The sequence below is a fragment of the Diceros bicornis genome (assembly GCF_020826845.1).
Source record: "Diceros bicornis minor isolate mBicDic1 chromosome 6 unlocalized genomic scaffold, mDicBic1.mat.cur SUPER_6_unloc_1, whole genome shotgun sequence".
Classification (NCBI taxonomy): Eukaryota; Metazoa; Chordata; class Mammalia; order Perissodactyla; family Rhinocerotidae; genus Diceros; species Diceros bicornis.
Window position 1 is genome coordinate 112,792 of NW_026690919.1, and position 21,982 is coordinate 134,773.

At 36.5% G+C, this 21,982-nt stretch overlaps 1 protein-coding gene and 2 pseudogenes across 1 annotated transcript; 2 read left to right on the top strand and 1 right to left on the bottom strand.

Annotated features, from left to right (window-relative positions):
- On the top strand, positions 1 to 1,121 carry LOC131402297 (olfactory receptor 5M1-like; annotated as a pseudogene).
- A 6,113-nt stretch (positions 1,122 to 7,234) lies between these two features.
- On the bottom strand, positions 7,235 to 8,306 carry LOC131402298 (olfactory receptor 5M11-like; annotated as a pseudogene).
- Positions 8,307 to 19,953: 11,647 nt separating this feature from the next.
- On the top strand, positions 19,954 to 21,146 carry LOC131402295 (olfactory receptor 5M5-like). Its single transcript, XM_058537131.1, is given in 2 exon segments — positions 19,954 to 20,364; positions 20,367 to 21,146. Coding segments are annotated over 2 exon segments (960 nt in total). The 5' UTR covers positions 19,954 to 19,964; the 3' UTR covers positions 20,927 to 21,146.
- Positions 21,147 to 21,982: the final 836 nt, after the last annotated feature.

Sequence of the window (21,982 nt, forward strand, 5' to 3'; positions counted from 1 at the left end):
TCACTTTCTTTGTCACTGTCAGTTTTCAAGGGCTAAGAAAATGTCTTCTCAAAACCACACTCTAGTGACGGAATTCATTCTCTTGGGACTCACAGAGGATCCAGTGCTGGAAAAGATCCTGTTTGGGGTGTTTCTGGTGATCTACCTAATCACACTGGCAGGGAATCTGTGCATGATCCTGCTGATCAAGACCAATTCCCACCTCCAAACGCCCATATATTTCTTCCTTAGCCACCTCTCCTTAGTAGATTTGTTATTCCTCCAACATTACTCCAAATATGCTGCATAATTTCCTCTCAGACCAGAAGACCATCTCCTATGCTGGATGCTTCATGCAGTGTCTTCTCTTCATTGCGCTGGTGATCACTGAGTTATATATCCTTGCTTCCATGGCAGTGGATCGCTATGTTGCCATTCGCAGCCCTTTACATTACAGCACCAGAATGTCCAGGAACATTTGTATCTCTCTAGTCATGGTCCCTTATACTTTTGGCTTCCTCAGTGGACTCTCTCAGACACTGCTGACTTTTCACTTGCCCTTCTGTGGCTCCCTTGAAATCCATCATTTCTACCATGCTGACCCTCCTCTTTTAATGTTGGCCTGCTCTGACACCTATGTCAAGAAGACGGCAATGTTTGTAGTCGCTGGTTTTACTCTCTCAAGCTCCCTCTTCATCGTTCTCCTGTCCTACCTTTTCATTATTACAGCTGTCTGGAGGATCCGTTCTGCTAAAGGCAGGCACACAGCCTTTTCTACCTGTGCTTCCCACCTTACAACAGTCACCATATTTTATGGAACCCTCTGCTGCATGTACTTAAGGCCCCCATCTGAGACATCTGTAGAGGAGTCCAAAATAATTGCAGTCTTCTATACTTTTTTGAGCCCAATGCTGAACCCATTGATCTACAGTCTAAGGAACAAGGATGTGATCCATGCCATGCAGCAAATGATTAAGGGAAATCTCTTTCATAAAATTGCAGTTTAAGCATGTGTTCATTTGTCATTACTAAGTGTCTGTGATGACATGGTGACTCCCTTCAAAGAACAAACCTACTATTCTATAGTCATGATTTGTTTATCTTCACGAACTGTCAATGACATTAGCTAAATTCTCCACAAAATTAATACTTTCAAGACAACTTGTTTTAATAAAAACTGTAATATTGAAATTAAACAATATTTTCTTTAGCAGAGAACCTCTAAAAATAAAATGGGCAGTATCCAATAATTCCATATAATACTTTAATACCTTTATTTACTTGGGGATAACTCTTGTAATTAACTCACTCTGATGGAAACACTGGAAATCCATCTTCTCTGAGTTATGTGGTCTACAGAGCCATAGAGACGTTCAAAGCAGGGGGATTAGTTTTGCACTTTTTTTTACTTATGAAATTATTTCTTCTTCAAGTGTGGTGTAGAACAATGTCTCTGGTGCCTGACTAATTACTGGAATCACCTCAGGGAAATTTTAAATACATAGATCACACATAGGTTAAAACATTTTGTAAATTCTCCCACAACCCGAATCATACACATCCTAAAAACTTTTTGTCTATTTATAAATACTGGTTATGATTCTCAGTTTTGAAAATAAACTGTCAACACCTGTTTGTGAGTTTCCAGGAATATGGATTGAATTCAAGCACAGTATAGTATAAAGCATTCTAGATATACTTTTTATGTAGTAGCACTGAGTTAGGTCTAATTTATTAAGAGTTAATACAGTCTATGAAGTGGCTTCTGCAACCTGAGAGGGCCCTGAAACAGTATATAGATAAGTAGGTGTTTACATATCTTTTTGGAGGAGAACACTCGATTCTTACTTTGGTTCATAAAACTGTCTGTGACATTATTCTCTAGATAAGTCTGTTCCAGTAGTTCTCAAAATTTCTATTGAGAAAATCTTCAGTAAAGAAGGTTATATAAAGAGATACATAAATCATCCTCATTAATCTATGCACTATTATTCAACTAGATGGCTGCATATTGAGACGTATATTAAAATTTTTTTAAATTGTCTTAAATGTCTGGTATTCTAATATTGTGTGCCTTGATTTTAACTTAGACCGTGATACTAAATGTTCACATGAAATCAACTGCTATATTTACTCTGTGTTCAAATAATTTTCCAGAAAATCACTCAGATGACATGCAGTTTTAGAAAACTGAGCTCTATTCTTAAGTCTCAGTTGATTGACATAAGGCTGATTCTATCAAACATGTTCACTATAAATAACTGAAAATACAGACAGTGGTGAGGAAGTAACATTTGTCAGTGATGTGTCCTAAACCAATGGACAACTTCTGTTTGAATTTTCTTATATTTTTCTTAATAAATTGGTGTGTGCATATATTCTTATAATTCCTAAAACGAAATTGGAATCATTTGCCATATGCAAGGTTTAACATTGATTTTCACTTGAGAGTATAATGTTTGTATTTTCATATAGACTAAATATTTCTAGTGAACATTATTTTCAATGTGGTATAATACACAAAATTAAATCATACTTGAAGTTAATTACAAAAATAATACATAGTTGTAGAGAAGCAAATTGAAAAATACTAAAAGATTTTTAAATTTTGCAATAAAATTTAGTTTCAATTTTGGAATGAAAGTAAAATTTACTTGCAATCCCCTATTAAAAGAGAGTTGTTCTCTGCATTTGGTTAATTTTTTTCCACTTTATCTTGCAAACAATTATTCCATCATGTTGATATATCCTATCGTTATTATGATTGACTCATATATCTACTTCCATATCCCTCTTGTTATTTCTCTAGGATAGATTTCTAAATGTGGAATTGCTGACTTAAATGCTTTGAACACTTTTAAAGCCCTTGTTAAATTTTTCTATGGGTAATTTTTCTCCAGAAAGCATCAACCATTTACATGTATGATTAATAATGTTTGAAAGTAACCATTTCACTGTACTTATATTAATATTAAGAAATATTATTTAAGATAATTTGCTTCTTTATTGTCTCAACTGAAATTCTTAAGCAAGGTTTCTACTTTAATTTGAACAGAAAAAGAATTGAAACATATGTTTAACAAATGAAATATATACATCAGCTTGATGATTACAGTTCATGTTGTTTCCAATATTCTTCACATGAAGAATATTTACATTTTTATTGGGAAAATTTTTGTCTCTTTTTGTTTTGCTTTGTGGATTTTCTCCGTCCTAAAATTAAATAAGCAAGTATCTATATTATGTTACTGATTTTTTGTGGCTATATATTATAGGAATACCTTGAGTTATTCTAGATACAATTCTGTTGTATGTTGTACTATTGTATATAACTTTTTCTCTCACATTTTAACCCATTTCCTTCTATATATTAAGCAACGCTTTACTTTTCATTAATTTGTGACGTTATCTTCATTGTATACTGAATGAATCCATTTCTATTTTTTCTTTGACCAATCTATATACATATTTTAAACCAAATTCTTATAATTAATGTAGATTTAAAATGTTTCAATTTCATTTTTTGTGTATGAGGAAGATCAGCCCTGAGCTAACATCTGATGCCAATCCTCCTCATTTTTGCCGAGGAAGATTGACCCTGGGCTAACATCCATGCCCATCTTCCTCTACTTTATATGGGACGCCACCACAGCATGGCTTGACAAGCGGTGCGTCGGTGCGTGCCCGGGATCAGAACCTACAATCTCCAGGCCGACGAAGTTATGCCACCGGGCAGGCCCCCTAAATGTTTCAATTTCTAGTAGAGAAATTCCATCTTTGTTATTTTTGCTTTTCAAATTTACATTAGGAGAATGAAAATCAGATGCTTTTAGCTACCTGATATTTTTAACCCAGAAATTATGCATACAATAGTTCAATTTAGAAGAATAAGCACACATATACAGTATCATATGTGGCGACACATACAACACACACCCATAGTAAATTATGTGAAAAATGTGGAAAAATATTTTAGTATTAATTGTATTGTTATAGCTTGGTCCCCAGATCCGATGGGGAGATGTACGGCACGGAGGCCACAGAGAGGACTGCTTAGGGCTGAAAGGTTACAGGTGAGTTAAGTATTTTTACTAGAAAGGTGGAGAGGTGATGGTGGCCTATAAATGAGGAGAAAAGCATACAACTTTGGCACATTAATGCTATTTATTTATTAACAGTTGTACACATACATTTATTTTTGCACCATCCCAGTGTCCATGATGCAATACAGTTTCCACAAAGATATCTAAATAGAGAATCTTATCTGTATCTGGATTTGCTTTTTGCCAACAATTATCCCCCAAAAGAACTGTCATGTCCACACATAACTCCTCAACTGTGAGTCATTCAATCACTGAAAACAATCCTCAAACACGATTTGATCAAAATTCAAATAAATATTAAACATTTCAATAATCAGAAGAAAATGTCTCTGAGCTTAATAGCAGACTGAGAAATTCCCAATAGAAAAGTTACTTCATTTTGACCATAAAATAATTTAAAATAAGCAGCTCTAACAATTTGACAAAGATTTTGTCACACATAAGATAAAGTGATAATAATACTAAGATACAGTAAGTTTATAGAAATCATTTGAAGCATTGAACACCAACATATAAATGCATTTCAAAGGCTATGAACTGAAAATTAATAAAAATACAAAAATGCTAAAATTAATGAATAAATTGTTAGTAATCAAAAATATGAATTGAAATATTATTCTGTCTAGTATCTACATTTAAGAGATTTCAAAAAACTGCACTTTTATACATTGATGTTAGAAAAATAAAATTATACAGTTTCTCTGGAAATTCATCTCACCTTGTTTTTAAGAGTCAAAAGTGTTTGTATAGTTTTACTCAGGCATTCCAATTTTAAAAATGTGGTGAAGGTATAATAAGAAACATGGGAGATTTTCCTAAGATTTTTTTTATAATTGAGGAAAGGGAAACAAGTGATATATTAACACAAGCAGCCCTCATTTTGCGTGGTGCTGGTAAATTGGACCATCTACAGACTGGAAATGTGTCTTTGCTTTCATGGAACTCAGTTTCCATAGCACTATGCAAAGTGAGGACTCCTGCATTTAATAACCGGTTAAGTATAGGCAGTATGATGGCTGTAAATAACTAGAACCCCTGGAAGGGTGTGTTGGTTGTGACTCTAAGGAGAGTATGACTATTGCGTGACAAATTTTTGCATTAGAATGTTATACACACATTAAAATGAAGAAGTTCTCAGTTAAGACACAGGCAAATTATTTTATACTCCTTTTTATGAAAAAGAAACGGTACAACGATATATACACTATGCTAACTTTGTAAAATAGTAGGATTAAGGAAAAGTGAAACTTTATATCTGTGTACCAATTCCCCATGACAAACAATTATTGCTTTTATAATCAAGAAACAAACAACAAAGTGCATATTTCCAATATCATCCAGATCCCAGGATATAAAATTAAAAGATCTTTATTTATTAATGTTAGAATTGGAATATGAAAGTAGGAAAAAGTAGGGATTCAAAACCTGTTCTAGGGGCCGGCCTGGTTGTGTAAGAGGTTAAGTGCGCGCACTCGGCTTTGGTGGCGCGGTGTTGGCAGGCTCGGATCCCAGGTGCCCACCGACACACTGCTTGTCAAGCCATGCTGTGGCAGCGTCCAATTAAAGTAGAGGAAGATGGGCACGGATGTTAGCCCAGGGCCAATCTTCCTCAGCAAAAAGAGGAGGATTGGCAACAGATGTTAGCTCAGGGTTGATCTTCCCCACACACAAAAAAATCTGTTCTATAACAGTATTGAATAGGATGATCATCCAGTTTTCTTCTAATTACAACTTCTATTATTTTTCTCCCGAAAATTATTGTGCTTCTGAATAGGTTGAGATCTTCAATGGTAAACAAAGCTGTACTTAATTGTTTGTTAGGAATGAGGCATGGTGTAGGTGAATATCTCTATCTACTGCTTTTAAATCTGGAAACCTAATTATTCCTTTACTCAGGAAGTTTCCATCTCAAAAGAAAGTTCCTTCAAATAAAAGCTTTTTTCTTTTTCTTCTCAAACGTAAACATTACCATCATAGTAGCTAGCATACTATGAAATTGAGAAAAAGTAAAATAAATTAATGTTAAGTTCTAATAAATTATATCTGCTGCATAAATGTTTTCTGTACTGAATTTACATCTACTATATTCACACATACACACAATCAATTGAACGCTTCCAATGCCTTTGAGGATATAGGGAAACTAGGGTACTCTTTTGCTGGCGGTGATTTCACACATTGCTACACGCAAAAATAAAGAAATATAAAAATAAGTAAGAACAAATCTCTGGAAATCTATCTTAATACAATAACTGATCAGAAGTAATGGCTTATATGCATAAAGATTTTCCTAAAGAGGGAAAAATAAAAACTCTCCTAAATATTAAGGTAGTGATGTACTAAAATGTTTCACATCAATGTTGTTATATCATGCTCTTAAATAAAGACCAGTTTCAAAGAGTATCAAACAATCTAGAATATGCTTATCCTACTATTTAGTTGTAAAACACTGAAAACAAATTCATTCATAGTAGAATAGTGGTTATTTTAAAATAGTTTGTGAGTAGACACAAAATGAAAGGTAATGTATAATATTATAGAAAAAATAATTGTTAATATTGTAGGGACAAAATGATATAAACCTCTTATGTAAGACATGAAAATTCTAAATCAGGAATGGTTATCTCCCATTAATAAAGGTATCTGTTTCGATTAAAGGAAACTAATGAAACAAATCCTTGGGTTATTAAAATGTAAAATATCAGGTTCTTTGTTGAAAAAATTAAACACATGTTTTTATATTCAAGAGAAGTAGACATAAAAATATGCCAAAAATGTATTGAGACCAAACATCCAAAATTAGAGAGATGAGATTTTTTGAGAAGATAATCAGCTTTCATTAAAGGAAACTATGTAATATATTGTACAAAAGTAAGTCATTTTCATATCGAGGAAATATATTGTAAAGCACTTTCTTTGCTGACAAGATGGCTCAGGGATGCTCAATACTGATGACCTAGGAAGTGAAAGGAAGAATTTATCTGCTAAATAACCAAGTGGAAATGAGTTCTTGAATGAGACTGAAAACATGACCCTGCATTATTACAAACAACTGACTTCCACTCTTGTGTTTCCTATCAATCATCATTTCCAATTTATTTTCCATTCATTTTTTCCATTAGACTCTCAATTGATGCCAAGCTATGCGTACATAAAGAACATCATTCTTATTCCAGAGAATTGCATTCAGGCACAACCAACAAGGGATACTTTTTGATTGTTTTTGAGATTCTTTTTTTAGTATTCATTGGGAGAGTGTCAAAATGGAACTTTTCTCCATTATACCAAGGTTTCTCATAAACACTCTTCTCAAAGCCTGTTTCACATCCTTGTTCCTCAGGGTGTAGATAAATGGATTCAGCATGGGACTCACAAAAACGCAAAGCATGGCCACAATTTTCCCTTGTTCAACAGACTGCTGATTTGCTGGTCTCAGATACATGTAGAATAGGGACCCATAGAACATAGTGACAGCCGTCAGGTGGGAGCCACAGGTGGAGAAGGCTTTGCGCTGCCCTTCACTGGAACGGATCCTCATAATGGTGATGAAAATGAAAACATAAGAGACGACGATGATGAGTAGGGAACCTGTGAGGTTAATCCCTGCAGACACAAATAGGGACGTTTGCTTTATGTAAGTGTCAGAACATGTCAACATTAAGAGGGAAGGGTCAGCACAGTAGAAATGGTGGATAGTGTTGGGTCCACACAAGGACAAGCGAGAGGTCAATATCACCGGCATTGTGCCCACCATAGAACCCCAGAGGGAGGGGAAAGTGACCAGGCAGATGCAAAGTGGCCTGGACCTTCTGCTGCTGTAATACAGGGGACCGCAGATCGCCATGTACCTGTCATAGGCCATGGCACCAAGCATGTAATATTCAGTAAGGAGCAGAGTCACAAAAACAAAACATTGGATCAGACACCCCACGTAGGAAATAGTTTTCTTCTCAGGAAATGAGCAAGCATCTGAGGAGAGACATTAGTGGAATAAAAAGTATCCACTCATGCTAAATGGGTGAGGAAAAAGTACATGGGGGTTTGCAGCCCGGGAGTAATTCTGATTAATAAAATCAATCCAAAGTTCCCTGTCACGGTGACGAGATAAATCAGGAGAAACACCACAAAAAGGATGGGCTGCACCTCTCGTCGGCTGGTCAGTCCCAGAAGAATGAAGTCAGTTGCCTCAGTGCCATTGCATTGGGGAACTTTTTCTATCTTCATATTCTCTAATAAAACAAGATAATTGTTCAGGTATAAAGAGAGAAATAAATTGCATGCAATCCAAGAATAGACAAAATAAATGTACCCTAAAACATACTGGTTTTGAAAAGAGAGGTTTAAATAGGTTACTATTTCCCTCAGAGATGGAAGACTGTCAAGAGATGCCTTCAGGCGGCTGGTGGTGCTGATGCAAGTGGACATTGTAGCGGGAAACATGGTCTGCGATTCACGCACCATGCTTTGCTGGCTGCTTTGCAACCCACCCCCCCCTTAACTTGGCTAGCACACACAGAATCTGTCTCAGCTCACTGGTCTCCCTAAATAGGCTATGCAGTCAGAACCCCTGATCCTCAAACACGGCTGCCATGCAGTGCATCACGGCATAAACTGTTGATCGGGGAATAGGGAGAATGGATGACTCTCTGTAGACTGGTTCCATCACTGTCAGCAGAGGCAAACCTTCTGTAATTGGAGCAGCATATAATTCTTGAGAGCCTACTGTGTGTTTATTCAGGTTCAGTTTCTACCTCATTTCTTACTTTCTGACAGCAGTGAACCTCTCCTGGTCCCTTGGAGTTCTGTCCGAACCGTCTCCTTTGTTCTAAATCAACACCCGGTATCTGGATTGTTTCTTCACTTAATATGCCCTTTCCTCTTGGTAATCTCTTTTTATTGTACAGTGTCCCAATTTATTTTATATCTCATACATGTTTAATATTACTATTTCAATTTATCTCATACCTTTGACTTCACATCCTTAATCTAAACTACCAGGAGGTCTTGTTTTCTCCACCTTCAAAATATTGCACGTTGCATCTTAAAAGAGCTTGTCAGCATTTCCTCTGCTACCAGTCGGATCTAAGACAAAATTGTCTCTTGCCAAAGATACTACAGTGATCTTCCTTCTTCCACACGTGAAATCCTCTATCTCCCAATGCAAGCCAGTGGTCTTTATAAACATAAATGACATCGTGTTACTGACTTGGTGAAATGGTCCAAGATTTTCCATCACACTTGGGCCGAAATCTAAACTTTCTAAGAAACATGGCAGAGCCTAAAGGACTTGGTGATTCCGTCCCATCTACCTCTCCAAACTCTTTGACCACTTTCTCTTCAGTCCTTCTTCTCCTGCCACGTTAACCTTATAACTGTTTCTTGAACATGCTGAGCACATTCCCACCTGAGGGCCTTTGCACATACTGTTCCCTCTGCTTAGAATGTTCTTCCCTCAGACCTTTGAGTGACTCATTTCATTACTTCATTTAGATCTCTCTTCTAATGACACCTCCTCTGAAATGCATTGCCCAGCCATTTGTCTAAGTTAGCTTCATTCCAAATAGCTTGTGAATCATGCACCATGATCTGTTTTTCTCGTATCATTTATCAATTCTAAAATTATTATTTACACAAATAATTTATATTTTCATATTTTTTGTCTGTTGCCTCCATCAGAATTTATACACATGAGAGCAGGAAATTTATTTGTGCCATATCCCCAGACCTTTGGAACTTGGGCAGGTGCCTGAATCACAGGCCACACGCAGTATCCATTAGTTGAATAAATAAATCAATGAGGTAGATTTGCCAACTCACATCAGTCGATTTTTCATGGTATGTAGATTTCTTACCTCCCTAATGTTACTAGTGGAGATTGAGTTAGCACAAGACACTCCAGCTGCCATGTAAACAATGTACAAGAGGGAGCACCGTTGGGGGTTCATTTAATAACACAAGCTAGTGAAAATGGTGCCTGACCAAAACCTTGATAACTGACATTTATAACTTGCAGGTTAGACTGTTGGAAACAGGTGGAAATTTACTGGAGACTGAAAAAAATGAGTTAACTTTAATTACTACAGCAAATTTTGCAAGGCCAGGAGGACATAGAAAGTTCACACCTTTCAAAAATAACTGTGTTGCTTTATTAAATCACACATTCACAAATCTAACACTTAGATTCGTGGTTTTCAACTCTGGCTTCACATTAAGTTCAGGTGTGGGAGTTTTAAAAACACTGACATTGGGGTCCCAGGTGGGGCACACACGTTGGTACATTTTAACAAGCTTTCTACATCATTTTAATGCACAGCCAGGATGAAGCACCGAATGAGATCATTGGAACAACGTGTTTAAACCAAAGGAAAGAGTTATTATCACATGGTTTTACCCTCTGATCATTTACACCTTCCCCTTACGGTAGATTCTGAGGTATTGCGACAAAGTACCCTTCAGTATAGAACTTCCCGTCATTAATGTACACAAAATTTTTCTCCATTAGTTTGAAGAAGGAAATACCCTAGCCCCTAACTTTAGCTCTTATAGTACTCTGTTGTTTTAGGAAGCTTGAAAAGAGAGAATCTTTCTGAGAATCTCCATGATCTTATCTCAAAGTCTTCTTGCACTCAAGAAATGGAAGGAAAAGGAAGTAAACTTTCTCATTAAGGATCATGTCATTCTATTATTTATTACACATAGTCCAGGGTTTAATTTCTGGGATTCATATGGAGAAACACCAGTTGTGAAAGTAGATTTAGTATAGTTATATTTCAAGTTATAAGCTGAAGTGAGGGAGTGGAGAACAACTTGTGTCTCATCGTTCTCACTAAAATATTCAGAGTTTTAAAAACACTGGTGCAGATCATTTGTGTTGAATGGTGTCTGAGAATGTTTCAGTCCCATCTCACATAGCATAGCCCACAATGCCATGGACTTCCACTAGATGGATACCTTCCAAATTGTTAAGATACCTTCTTCATTCAGTGCTTCTCTCTCATTCCAAGTGGAAAGTGAGTGAGAAAATGAAAGGAATAAGGATATTCCAAAAGAAGGTGTTCATTAAATGTATAAGTCAAATAACAGAATTATTGAAAAGAGCTACAATTATGCTTACTGTAGGAAAGAACTAAAGATCTATCTTCAATGCAGGGGAAAGAAACCTAAAAATCTTTAAGCCCTATGCAATCTTTCCTGAGAACTTAGGCCAAATGGGATGGTTAAGTTGAAAGGTCAATAAAATCCATAAAAATGTTGGGAAAAGACACAAACATATTAGAGAAAACTGTATTCCCTTTGAACTAAGCATCGTAAACTTGTTTTGGTCATCCTGGATATAGCAACGCCATCACATTTCAGCACAAAAGTGAACTAGAAAAACCTAAGAGAAGCCCTTCGGTTGAAGAAGGAAAAGTATTCACATTTACTTTTTTTTTTCTTTTCACCTTAACCTTACACTCATTTAGCAAAATCTCTTTAAACTTTTAATAATAAGTGTGGGAAATTATTAAAAGCATATGGAGTGGGAGTATATTTTCTTGTGCCAATCTCTAAGGCTCTAGAATTGGAGGAGAAATACAAGTAAAAAGGGAAGTATGATGTATGGACTTTCTGAATTCCAACAATTGGCTAAAGCTCACCGTGGAAGCCTACTCTAAATCTTTGCTGTATTGTGAAATGGATCTGTAACTAAGGCCAGGGATGCTGTGGCGCAAGGCCTGCCTGACCTCCTAATATATCACAAGTCACCTGCTATCTTTGCCAGAAAGAGTCTGCAATCTGTCTGCCTATGATTTTGTCTTAATGTGGCAGTTCTTAGGGTCACTACTTATTCCATTTTTTTGTTCAAAAGAGGAAATAATAAGAAATCAAACAATATTTCTTAGAATTATTGACTTTCAGAACTATCAGACTTACCTGTGGAGGGATAGTGATTTCTTAGCCTCCTCAAAGTTCCCCAAAGAAGAAGGATTTATAGCTGAATGGCTAACTTTGTGAGACTCATCCCTGAAGCATTCATCAAGAAGTCACCTTTGGGACATCATTGCAAATAGTCACATCTTAATGGATGGAATCCTAATTTATGGGTGAATCATTAGATGCACACAGTGTCTCTTGGTAAATACAAAGACACATAGTACTGGTTTTGATATAGGGATCATCAAGTCTAGGGCAGATATAAAGTATTCCATTCTTTATAGTGAAAAGATCTTTGCCATGACTCTGCTCATCATATCCTCAGCTGGAATAGTCTTTCCCTCTTCTGAATGCCCGTGGGGGTTTTCTTTGCCTGTCTTGTGGTACTCGACTCCTTTTATAAATCTATTTCTTTTACAGGATGGTAAGTGCTCTTAGGGCAGAATAAGTGTCATTTCATTTGATACCCCCTGTAGACATCGGTATAAAATTTTGGATGCCCAGTTAATATTTAGTGAATAAAGAATTCAATGTTATTGAATGAATAACTAAACAGTGATGCTAGGCAGAGGGTTGTGAATTAGCGGTCTTTCATGTAAACAGTAATTTATCTCATTTTCACTAGTAATCTAAGATCACTTCTCATGAATTAAATTCCAAGTTGCAGGGAATCAGTTTTTAGACTCTCATATCTAATTGAAATGTTAGTTTAAATGAAATTATTTTAAATAGATTTATTAGCATGGACAGCTTATACAAAGCTATGTTTAGTTTATGGTTCTTGATGTACATTATCTACCTTAATATTTTCTCTTTGTGTCTTATCTACATTAGTATTTGAAATCAGAGTAAAATCCTAGTACTTTTGGGCCAGGTTCATAGTAACACTATTATTATAAATAACCACAAAGATCATATAGTACTGTTATACCTTTCTTATGATTAAGCCAATCTTCCTCTTCTGAACTCCATCCACCATTAATGTGTGACACACAAAAAAAATGTAGATTATGACAGAGAGAGAGAGTAAAGAGCCCAAAGCCTCAACTTTTGGCCTACTAGTGAGTAGCTAGAAAAAAGTAAAAGAAAATTTAAGGCCTTAGGAGATCTGTCTGAGATAAGTTGCTCCAATCTCCTTGCTGTAGGCTTTAGCTCTGAATCAATTTGTTGGGTAGCCACAGTAAAGTAAACGTAAGCATTTAAGCATTTAATAAAGTTCATCTTACTTAAGCATTCCCACTTGGACTTGAGTTAATACCCCCACAGTTTCTTTAGTGTCCTTGGGGCATGGATCATACCCAAATTTCCAAATTTCCAGCATATCCCTAACGTGGAATTATGAAAATAGCTAAAATTTGATGACTGGGACATGTTGCACCAGTGAAGCTGAGTACTGCACAGCAGACTTCCCAGGCCAATTGTGAGTGAATGTGAGGGGCAGACATCAGGGGGTCTGTAGTTCCCACAAGCACCAAAGTGCAGCTGGGTCAGCAGGGAAGATGAGCAGGCTGTGTCCAGCCAAGAGCAAGTAATGACCCCAAGCTTCACTTGTCATGGTGGCGACAGCAGCGCAAACACCACCATGCAGATCAGAGAGAAGCACAAAGATTATGCATGCAGATCAAAGCCCCCCTTCCCCAGTGATGGGAGGCCTCATTAAGTTATAAAAGGAGAAAAAGGATTACAACGTGAAGGACTGGGCGTTCGCCTAAAGAGAAAGATCAATCAAGAGAGTTATTTAAATTATTGGCTGTCCTAAGTCCAAAGCCACTCTTTAAAAGAAAGCCACACATCACAAATCCGTGTGATATGTAATTATATCTTGACATAAGGACCCAGGCAATATGCTAATTAAAGATATTTCGTCATTACTTTTTTTCTGAAAAGACAAAAGAGAAACAAGCACAATATTTATTACCAGTTGCCATGAACATGCAAAGAATAAATAAAAGCATTTGTCAGAGGGGCAAAAATCTTGCTAGTTAAAAAAAAAATAAAACAAACTTATATGCACTCTTTATTTTTCATTCTGAAAAAATGTCTTTCTGCCTAGTTGGTTAATTGAGATGGGTGAATGTTCTACTATGATAATTTATCTCATATTTCATAACACTTAGTCCTAAAGTCATGCTACAGTCAAATCCTTCGTTGAGTATGTTGGTTAGAAGAAATACATTAAAAATTGTGTTTTCTCACCTAAAGTGATACATTATGTTCATTATAAAAATTTGAATTTGCTCAACAAATCTATGATAATCGGTCCATTGTTGATGACCCTGCAAATATTTTTATAATCAACTTCAACATTATAAACTCTGTATACATGCCTTTAGTAGCTGAAATTATTTCTGGATTTTCCTAAATTCAGATTGGACGAATAGAATTAGTTGTTTTTATGGAGGATTCACTGTAGAAAACATTCTTTGAAATCTTGTTTCACCGCATCTCTGCTCAGCGGGATGGGGCTCCTGTGGAAGAGCAGAGCACTTACAGAGAATGTAAAAAGCCGCATTGCCACATGTTCTTCACATCAACTGCTTGTAGAGCGAACACATTTGCAACTCTCTTAGTATAACTGCTATCACTTCTTGAGCATTTACTAGATACCAGCCACCACCGTGCTAAGCATTTTAAATGCATATCTGTATTCACTACCAAGGAAAAACAAAGTTTATGTAACTCATTATATCCTGGTGATAGAGATATTATAATTTATTTCTTACTGATAAAAATCCTCTAGCTTGGAGACATTAAAAATTTTTTTCAAGGACACAGACAGAGGTTTCAAATCAAATATTATTCTCTTAGATATTTCTAGGCTGGCTCTGAAAACACGCCAAACCATATGGGTTCATTAAGATGTTTAGCGAGTAATTATATTTATGGGTAGCCATGTTTCAGATAGTTGTGAAAATGTATGAATATATAGATTTCTTATGGAGAAGACAGGGGTGGCCACTAAAAGCTATTACAGTTTCATATTTTCCAGGCAAAAAAGATTGCGTCTGGTACCAGGGTGATAGTGATAGAGCAGACAAAAAGTGGTAAGAGCCTATGAATTTTTTCCTCACATCATGCACTTCCCATTTATAGCATTTCCCCAAAGTTGAAATGTTTATTAAAGAAAGTAATCAATAAAATTTTGTAAGATTTTAAGAAAAATGACCTATCAATACTTTTGTGTGTGTTTGTGTGTGTGTGTGTGAGGAAGATTGTCCCTGGGCTACAATCCTCCTCTTTTTGCTGAGGAAAATTGGTCCTGGCCTAACATCCATGCCCATCTCCCTCTACTTTACATGGGATGCCGCCACAGCATGGCTTGATGAGCAATGCACCCGTCTGCGCCCAGGATCCAAACCTGCAAACTCAAGGCCAGCGAAGCAGAGCACGGAAACTTAACCACTACGCCACCGGGCCAGCCCCTATCAATACTTGCAAAGCATCATTGCAAGCTTTTCTCAAGTTCCTCTCTATTGTTGTAATTCCTTTCTCCTTCTCCTCCTCCTTCTTCATGTGGGAAAATTTGACTTGAGTTATTTAAAAAGTCATGGAGATGAGATAGTCTATGGGAGGGAGTGGGAATGAGAGCAGGAAATCTAGGAAGACTCAGGGATTTCTGGAATGCATAAGCAGATAAAAGAGGGCACCAAATGTGATACAAAGGATGGAGGTGGAGGCTTCTAAATGACCTTGGAGGGGAAGGTCTTAGAGGAAACTTTGCATTCTTCTCGCTACGCTCCCCACTTATCTACCTCAGTAGGGTGAATGGAGATTGGTGAGATTATGAAAAGGATCATTGCAGCTGCCTGGTTTTTCAATACAAAGCATCTGCTTCTTCTTTATGGGATTGAGACACAGGTGTCAATCAGACACGCTGACTGGTCATGGCTCTGGAAAGGGAAAGAGGGAACAAAAGTTTTCCCACTGCTCTGCTTGTGTAGGTGACTTCAGTTCAGAGGAAAGAAACAGAAAAGTATGTCTAAGCCAGATTTTCAAATCCAAGTTTACCTTTGATAATGCTAGGAATTTAAATATCTGACTCCTGTGTGTCGTCCTCAGTTGATTCAGGATCCAGATGATTCAATAGTCCCTTTAAGCTCCAACAATGGTGAACCCAGAAATATCCCAAAATTTTATCAAAATAAATAATCATTATTACAATAATTATGATTATAGCTATTACTTCCACTGCAACATTTATTTAAAAACTACTATGTGCTGCTCTGGCCTGAGTCAGGAACTTGGAATAAAACAAAATTCTATGCAAACAGTTTAACTGAAGAGAATTTGATGAAATGACAGAGAATACAAGCGAAGTTAAAGAAATCAGTAAACGCAGTTGAAGCACCTGGAGGCTAATTGCAGAAAGCAATTTCCACCCCTGGTCCTGAAATGGCTGGGCAGTGGCATATGTCGCCAGAGCCCAATGAGAGTTAGAACCAGGAAGAAAGTCCCTGGCCACCCAACACACACCTCTGCAGGAGTTCTCCCTGGAAGGTGGCAGCCACTCGAGCACCTTCATTGTGAAGATGAGAGAGAAGGAGAAGGAAACTGAGCTACTTTGTTCTTTTCCTCTGACTCGTGACGTCCTGGTGGTTCCGCCCATTGGTCAAACTCAGCTGAAAACTATACACCAAAGGAGCTCTATTGATGTGACCCATAGGGTTAAAACTCCAGGTGGACAGAGCAAGGTAGAGAAAAAAGACAATAGGTCTGGCTGGGGTAGGGTGACCAAGGAAGAATCATTAGCACATCCATGTTATCCACATATGTACAATATTCCTGTAGTTATGTATTATTATTCCTACTGAAAAATAGGAATTGAAAATATTTATTGAAAAATAAAGCACGAGACTCGGAATCTGTAAATAACTACTCCAAATTCAACAAAAGTTTATTTATCTTCCAATAGTCCTCTGGACTCCAAAACTTACTCCCTATACCATGCATTATTCTATCTTATATGTTGTAAACATGAGAGCTTAATGATTCCCCCAAGTCAAAAAATGTTAAGACATTCAGGCGTAAATTGAAATAAATAATGAATCCCATTGCTGCATCATTCTTCAGAGATTTGATTCCCTGATGATACCGGGGAGTGGGCAAAAATCATGTTCTCAATGAGTTTAGAATTTTCAATAGAATAAAAAGAGAGTGGTTGTTCATAGTCTTTCTGCTAGAAATAATTAAACCATAGGGATTTGGTCCCTATATGACAATGACATTACAAGTCTTCAGGTTCTTTACACCCATGTTCTCACTGGGAAATCACTCTTCTTTCACAGGTAGGATTAGGTATTTTTAAAATATATTTTGGAATCTGAAATAAATATTTTAATCAATAAAAATAAAATGATGAGCTGAAACATATTCTGATGAATTAGCAAATATCTTGAATTAAATTCTACTATTCTCTCAGAGTACAAGTATTTACAAATGCACAGTGGAGCAGTACTTATCATGAAAGGGAACCAGACCAAAGAGAACATCATTCCATCAATAATTAGTGATTGCCTCCATTTGGGAAAGCACTGTTCTAGGTGTCACTGAAGCTGTAGCTATAGATTAGATAAACTCCTTGTCCCCAAGGAGCTCACACTTTGATGTTGAGTCTTGTTTTAGACTAGATCTGCATTTTTCACCAAATTGTATTAGTAGCTACAATCTATTAAGTGCTCAATACATGTCAGACATATTTTAAAAGTTTTACTGGGATTAACTGCCACACGTGAAGGAAGTTGCTATTAATAACCAAATTTTACGCGTGAGGAAACTCAGGCAGAGAGACAAATGGCTCGCCCAAGCCCCACAGCTAGGAATTAGAGAATGTGAGATTTCCAGCCAGGAAGTCTGGCTGCAGACCCCACTAACTGTTACACTCTGCTGACTCTCAGGAACTAACCATGCTTACTCTCTCTCGCTTCATGAAGAAAAATAAGGGAGTGGTATTAAGTAATCTTTCTGGCTCTTTCCCAGTTAACAATGCTACTCTTTATAATTATACGCATCATATCATTTAGTGATCTGTACCCCCTTCATGGAGAACTGGTCACTTCTAGGTTTATAATCTTTATTAATTATTTAAAATTAATTCAAAATGCATTTCGTGAAGATGCCTTCTGGAAATTTCTTTTTCCACTGCCAATTGAACCACAACGATACGCCAAGGAGACGTGACACATGTTAAAGCTAAAGATCAATCTTCTAGACTCTTTGGGTGAATGGGTAGTGGCAGCAAACATCTACATGAAAGATTCTCAAGGTGAGGTTGAATGTCATGACTGTAAAGCCTCGGGTTTCCCAGAGCCACTTCTGTCCATATGCAAATACTTCTCGCTGAGGTCTCCTTGCTCAAATCGTGTAGGGTGTTGTGTTCTTTTTCTTTAAAGGAAAATTATTACCGTATAATTCTCAGTTAAATTATATGGGATGTTCATTGCTCACATTGCCTCATTTCTCCACAGTAAAAAAATAAGTGCTGATATTATTTATTTCTTGATGACTGTTTCAATAAATAGATACTTATTAAAAATACCATCCCAGCATCAAAGAGAATATGTCTGTTATGACAATGATCTTACAAACGTAAAAAAAAGAACACAAAATGATTTTATTGATTTAGGTGACTTGTCTTACATTTTTTACCCTAGTGGATAAGTCCAAATCTCATGCACGGAATAGGAAAATGCAATAACCAAGGAAGCTGGAGTGATGGATTTACAAAGTGCCTTACAAAGTAACCTGTTTCCATCCTTGGCATTGTAGCAATTAACGACAGTCAGTACAACGTTGTCCTACCTGGGTATGTGTTACTGAAGGAAAATATAGAATTTTCTATGAGGGTCTTTGTGGTCACTTTTATTCTGCCGAAACATTGGGGGATGCACTTCATGATGTCTTATGTACTGTCTCAGTTGTATGGATACTATGATTATTATTTCAATATGACCTTTTACATGTTTTAAAGAACTTGAATTCATTTTATAGTTTTTCTCAATTTTTGCAAGAATTAAAAAGAGGTAGAGTTACAACAAAATCATTATGATCTAGAGATATTTGTTAACCTTGTTTTCGTTATCATCTCCCGCCACACCAGGGAGCCCTTTAATACATTATTTTTCCCCTAATCGCCCCCAGTCCCAAACAATAACATTGAATACCATTGATATATGTATGTACATACAGCGGTCTATGTTTGTCGATCTCTCTCTCTCTCTTTCTATATATGGATAAATATATGGATATATAATTTATGTATTGTAAAAATTTCTGTTTTCATACAAAAACACTAAGATTTTCTTTTGTGCCCCGTGAACCAATTTTTTCTCTTTGGGTAGTAATATACAAAACAAAGGAGATCCTGAGCTGAGTCCTAAGAGTTAAGGTAAAATTTGTTGATATCATGGCCACCTGAGGTAGATTAGAGTGGGGAAAATGGACATACGTTTCGGGGAGAGGGAAGAGCTTGAAAATGATCTTGAGTTTACAGGGGCGGGTAGACAGATCCTAGTTTTACAAGAATATACGCCATCCATCAGTTCCACTGCCCTAAGTCCATTCAGCTCAGATTGGTCTCAATGACAGATGCTTTAGATACCACATCAAAAGGTATACTGAAAAACAAAAGATTACAATTTCAAAGGAAAACAACGTTTAAGGAAAGTGTTTGAGGAAATTATAATTGAATAAATATGATAAAGATGTGCAGAAAACATAAAGGCTTTTCAAATATGAAAACATTTGCAGAAAAGCATTTAAAAATATGAGTGTCTTTACATAAAGGAACTCTATGTTAATTTAGATACTGAAAACATCAATCACATGCTTGCTTATGTAACATGTATTTGCAAGTTTGAGAGAAGGGGAAGAAGTATTAGCTGACATGTTGAGGGTAATGGAGAAATGACAAAAGACAAATGCATTTTTATTTCCATTACTTTAGACCTCATTTGAAGCCAAGCAAACACAATGTTAAAGAAAAACTACACAACAGTGACTGAGTTTATTCTCCTGGGACTGACAGATCGCGCTGAGTTGCGGCCTGGCCTCTTTGTGGTTTTCCTAGTCATCTACCTCATCACTGTGATCGGCAATGTGAGCATGATTTTGTTAATCAGAAGTGACCCAAAACTTCACACTCCAATGTACTTCTTCCTCAGTCACTTCTCCTTTGTAGATCTCTGTTATGCCACCAGTGTCACTCCTCAGATGCTGGTTAATTTTTTATCCAAAAGAAAAACCATTTCCTTCATTGGTTGCTTTATACAATTCCACTTTTTCATTGCCCTGGGGATCACAGATTGTTATATGCTCACAGTGATGGCTTATGATCGCTACATGGCCATCTGTAAACCCTTGCTGTATGGTAGCAAATGTCCAGATGCGTTTGCCTCTCTCTTGTTGCTACTCCTTACACTTATGGCTTTGCAAATGGTCTGGCACAGACCATCCTGATGCTTCTTCTCTCCTTCTGTGGACCCAATGAAATCAACCAATTTTACTGTGCGGACCCTCCTCTCCTAGTCCTTGCCTGCTCAGATACTCATGTCAAAGAAACTGCCGTGTTTGTAGTGGCTGGCTCCAACCTTACCTGTTCTCTCACCATCATCCTCATCTCCTACATTTTCATCTTCACAGCTATTCTGCATATGCGCTCTGCTGAGGGGAGACGCAAGGCCTTCTCCACCTGTGGGTCCCATCTGACGGCTGTCATCATCTTTTACGGGACATTGTTCTGCATGTATCTGAGGCCCCCTTCTGAGGCATCTGTGGAACAGGGGAAAATTGTAGCTGTTTTTTATATCTTCGTGAGTCCTATGTTAAACCCTTTTATCTATAGCTTGCGGAACAAAGATGTTAAAACAGCAATCACGAAAGTGATCCAAAAGACATTGCTAAATAAAGTAGGCATTTTGTTCACAGATATGTAATAAATCTATATTATTTGACCAATTAATGAGAATTTTAAATTAACAAATCACTTTATTTTATTGAGAATTTTTGTCTTTTATAATTTGCATATGAGTCTTGGAAGAATGTGTCAAATTATTTACTAGTGTTTACAGTACCATCTCTTAGAATTAAAAAAAAAATGCTGCATAGAAAGTGAAAGACCAGAAAGCATCATTGTTGCTCTGTAAAGTCAATAAAGACCAGATGATTCCATCCATAAGACCCACACTGGTTACAATGTGTAAAAGACAGAATTACCAAATGATGCTATGACAAATATCAGCCATTATATTTTTATAGTACTTAATGACTTCCAAATGATTTTCAATAAACTTGTCAACCATGTCAGGTGAATTTTTTTCCTTTTATGCAAACTGTATAGCAATGAAAAATCTATTGGTATCTCAGATTACTACTCTAAGAAATGTCTTTAGAATTCATAGGCTTTTCATGGAATGGCAAATTTCCTTTAGAAGATCTTTTTTTTTAACGATATGCATCCCCATCATAAAACTGGTTTTGTGGTTTCACCTGTTAATTTTTTATTATGGAGTGTTTCCAACATACAGCTAAAAATACAAAATTAAAGATCACTTATGTAAGCATAACTAATCATTATTAAGTTTTCACACAACACCAAGTCTGTTTCTGACATTTCAGATACGCAGATATTCTCAAATTGAGTCCTCCCTGCCTGATTCTGTTCATTTCTCCATTTCCTGCATTGAAGTGTCACATGAATTTTATGTTATTTATCCCTATGCAGAGTTTTACTGGTGTTTATGTATCCACAGAATTATATAACATTATTTTGCTAGATTTAAATCTTGATATAAATGAAATCACTCTACGTGTCTTTCTGCAATTTATTTTATTTTTCATTAAATATTGTTTGATTTATCCATGCTGATTCGTGTAGCAGCATTTTTCACTGATGTCTTCTATGCTGATATATAAATGTGCCACAATAGATCTTATCCACTCTGCTATTGATGGATGAATACATTTTTCCTTTTTCTTGATAATATGAAAAT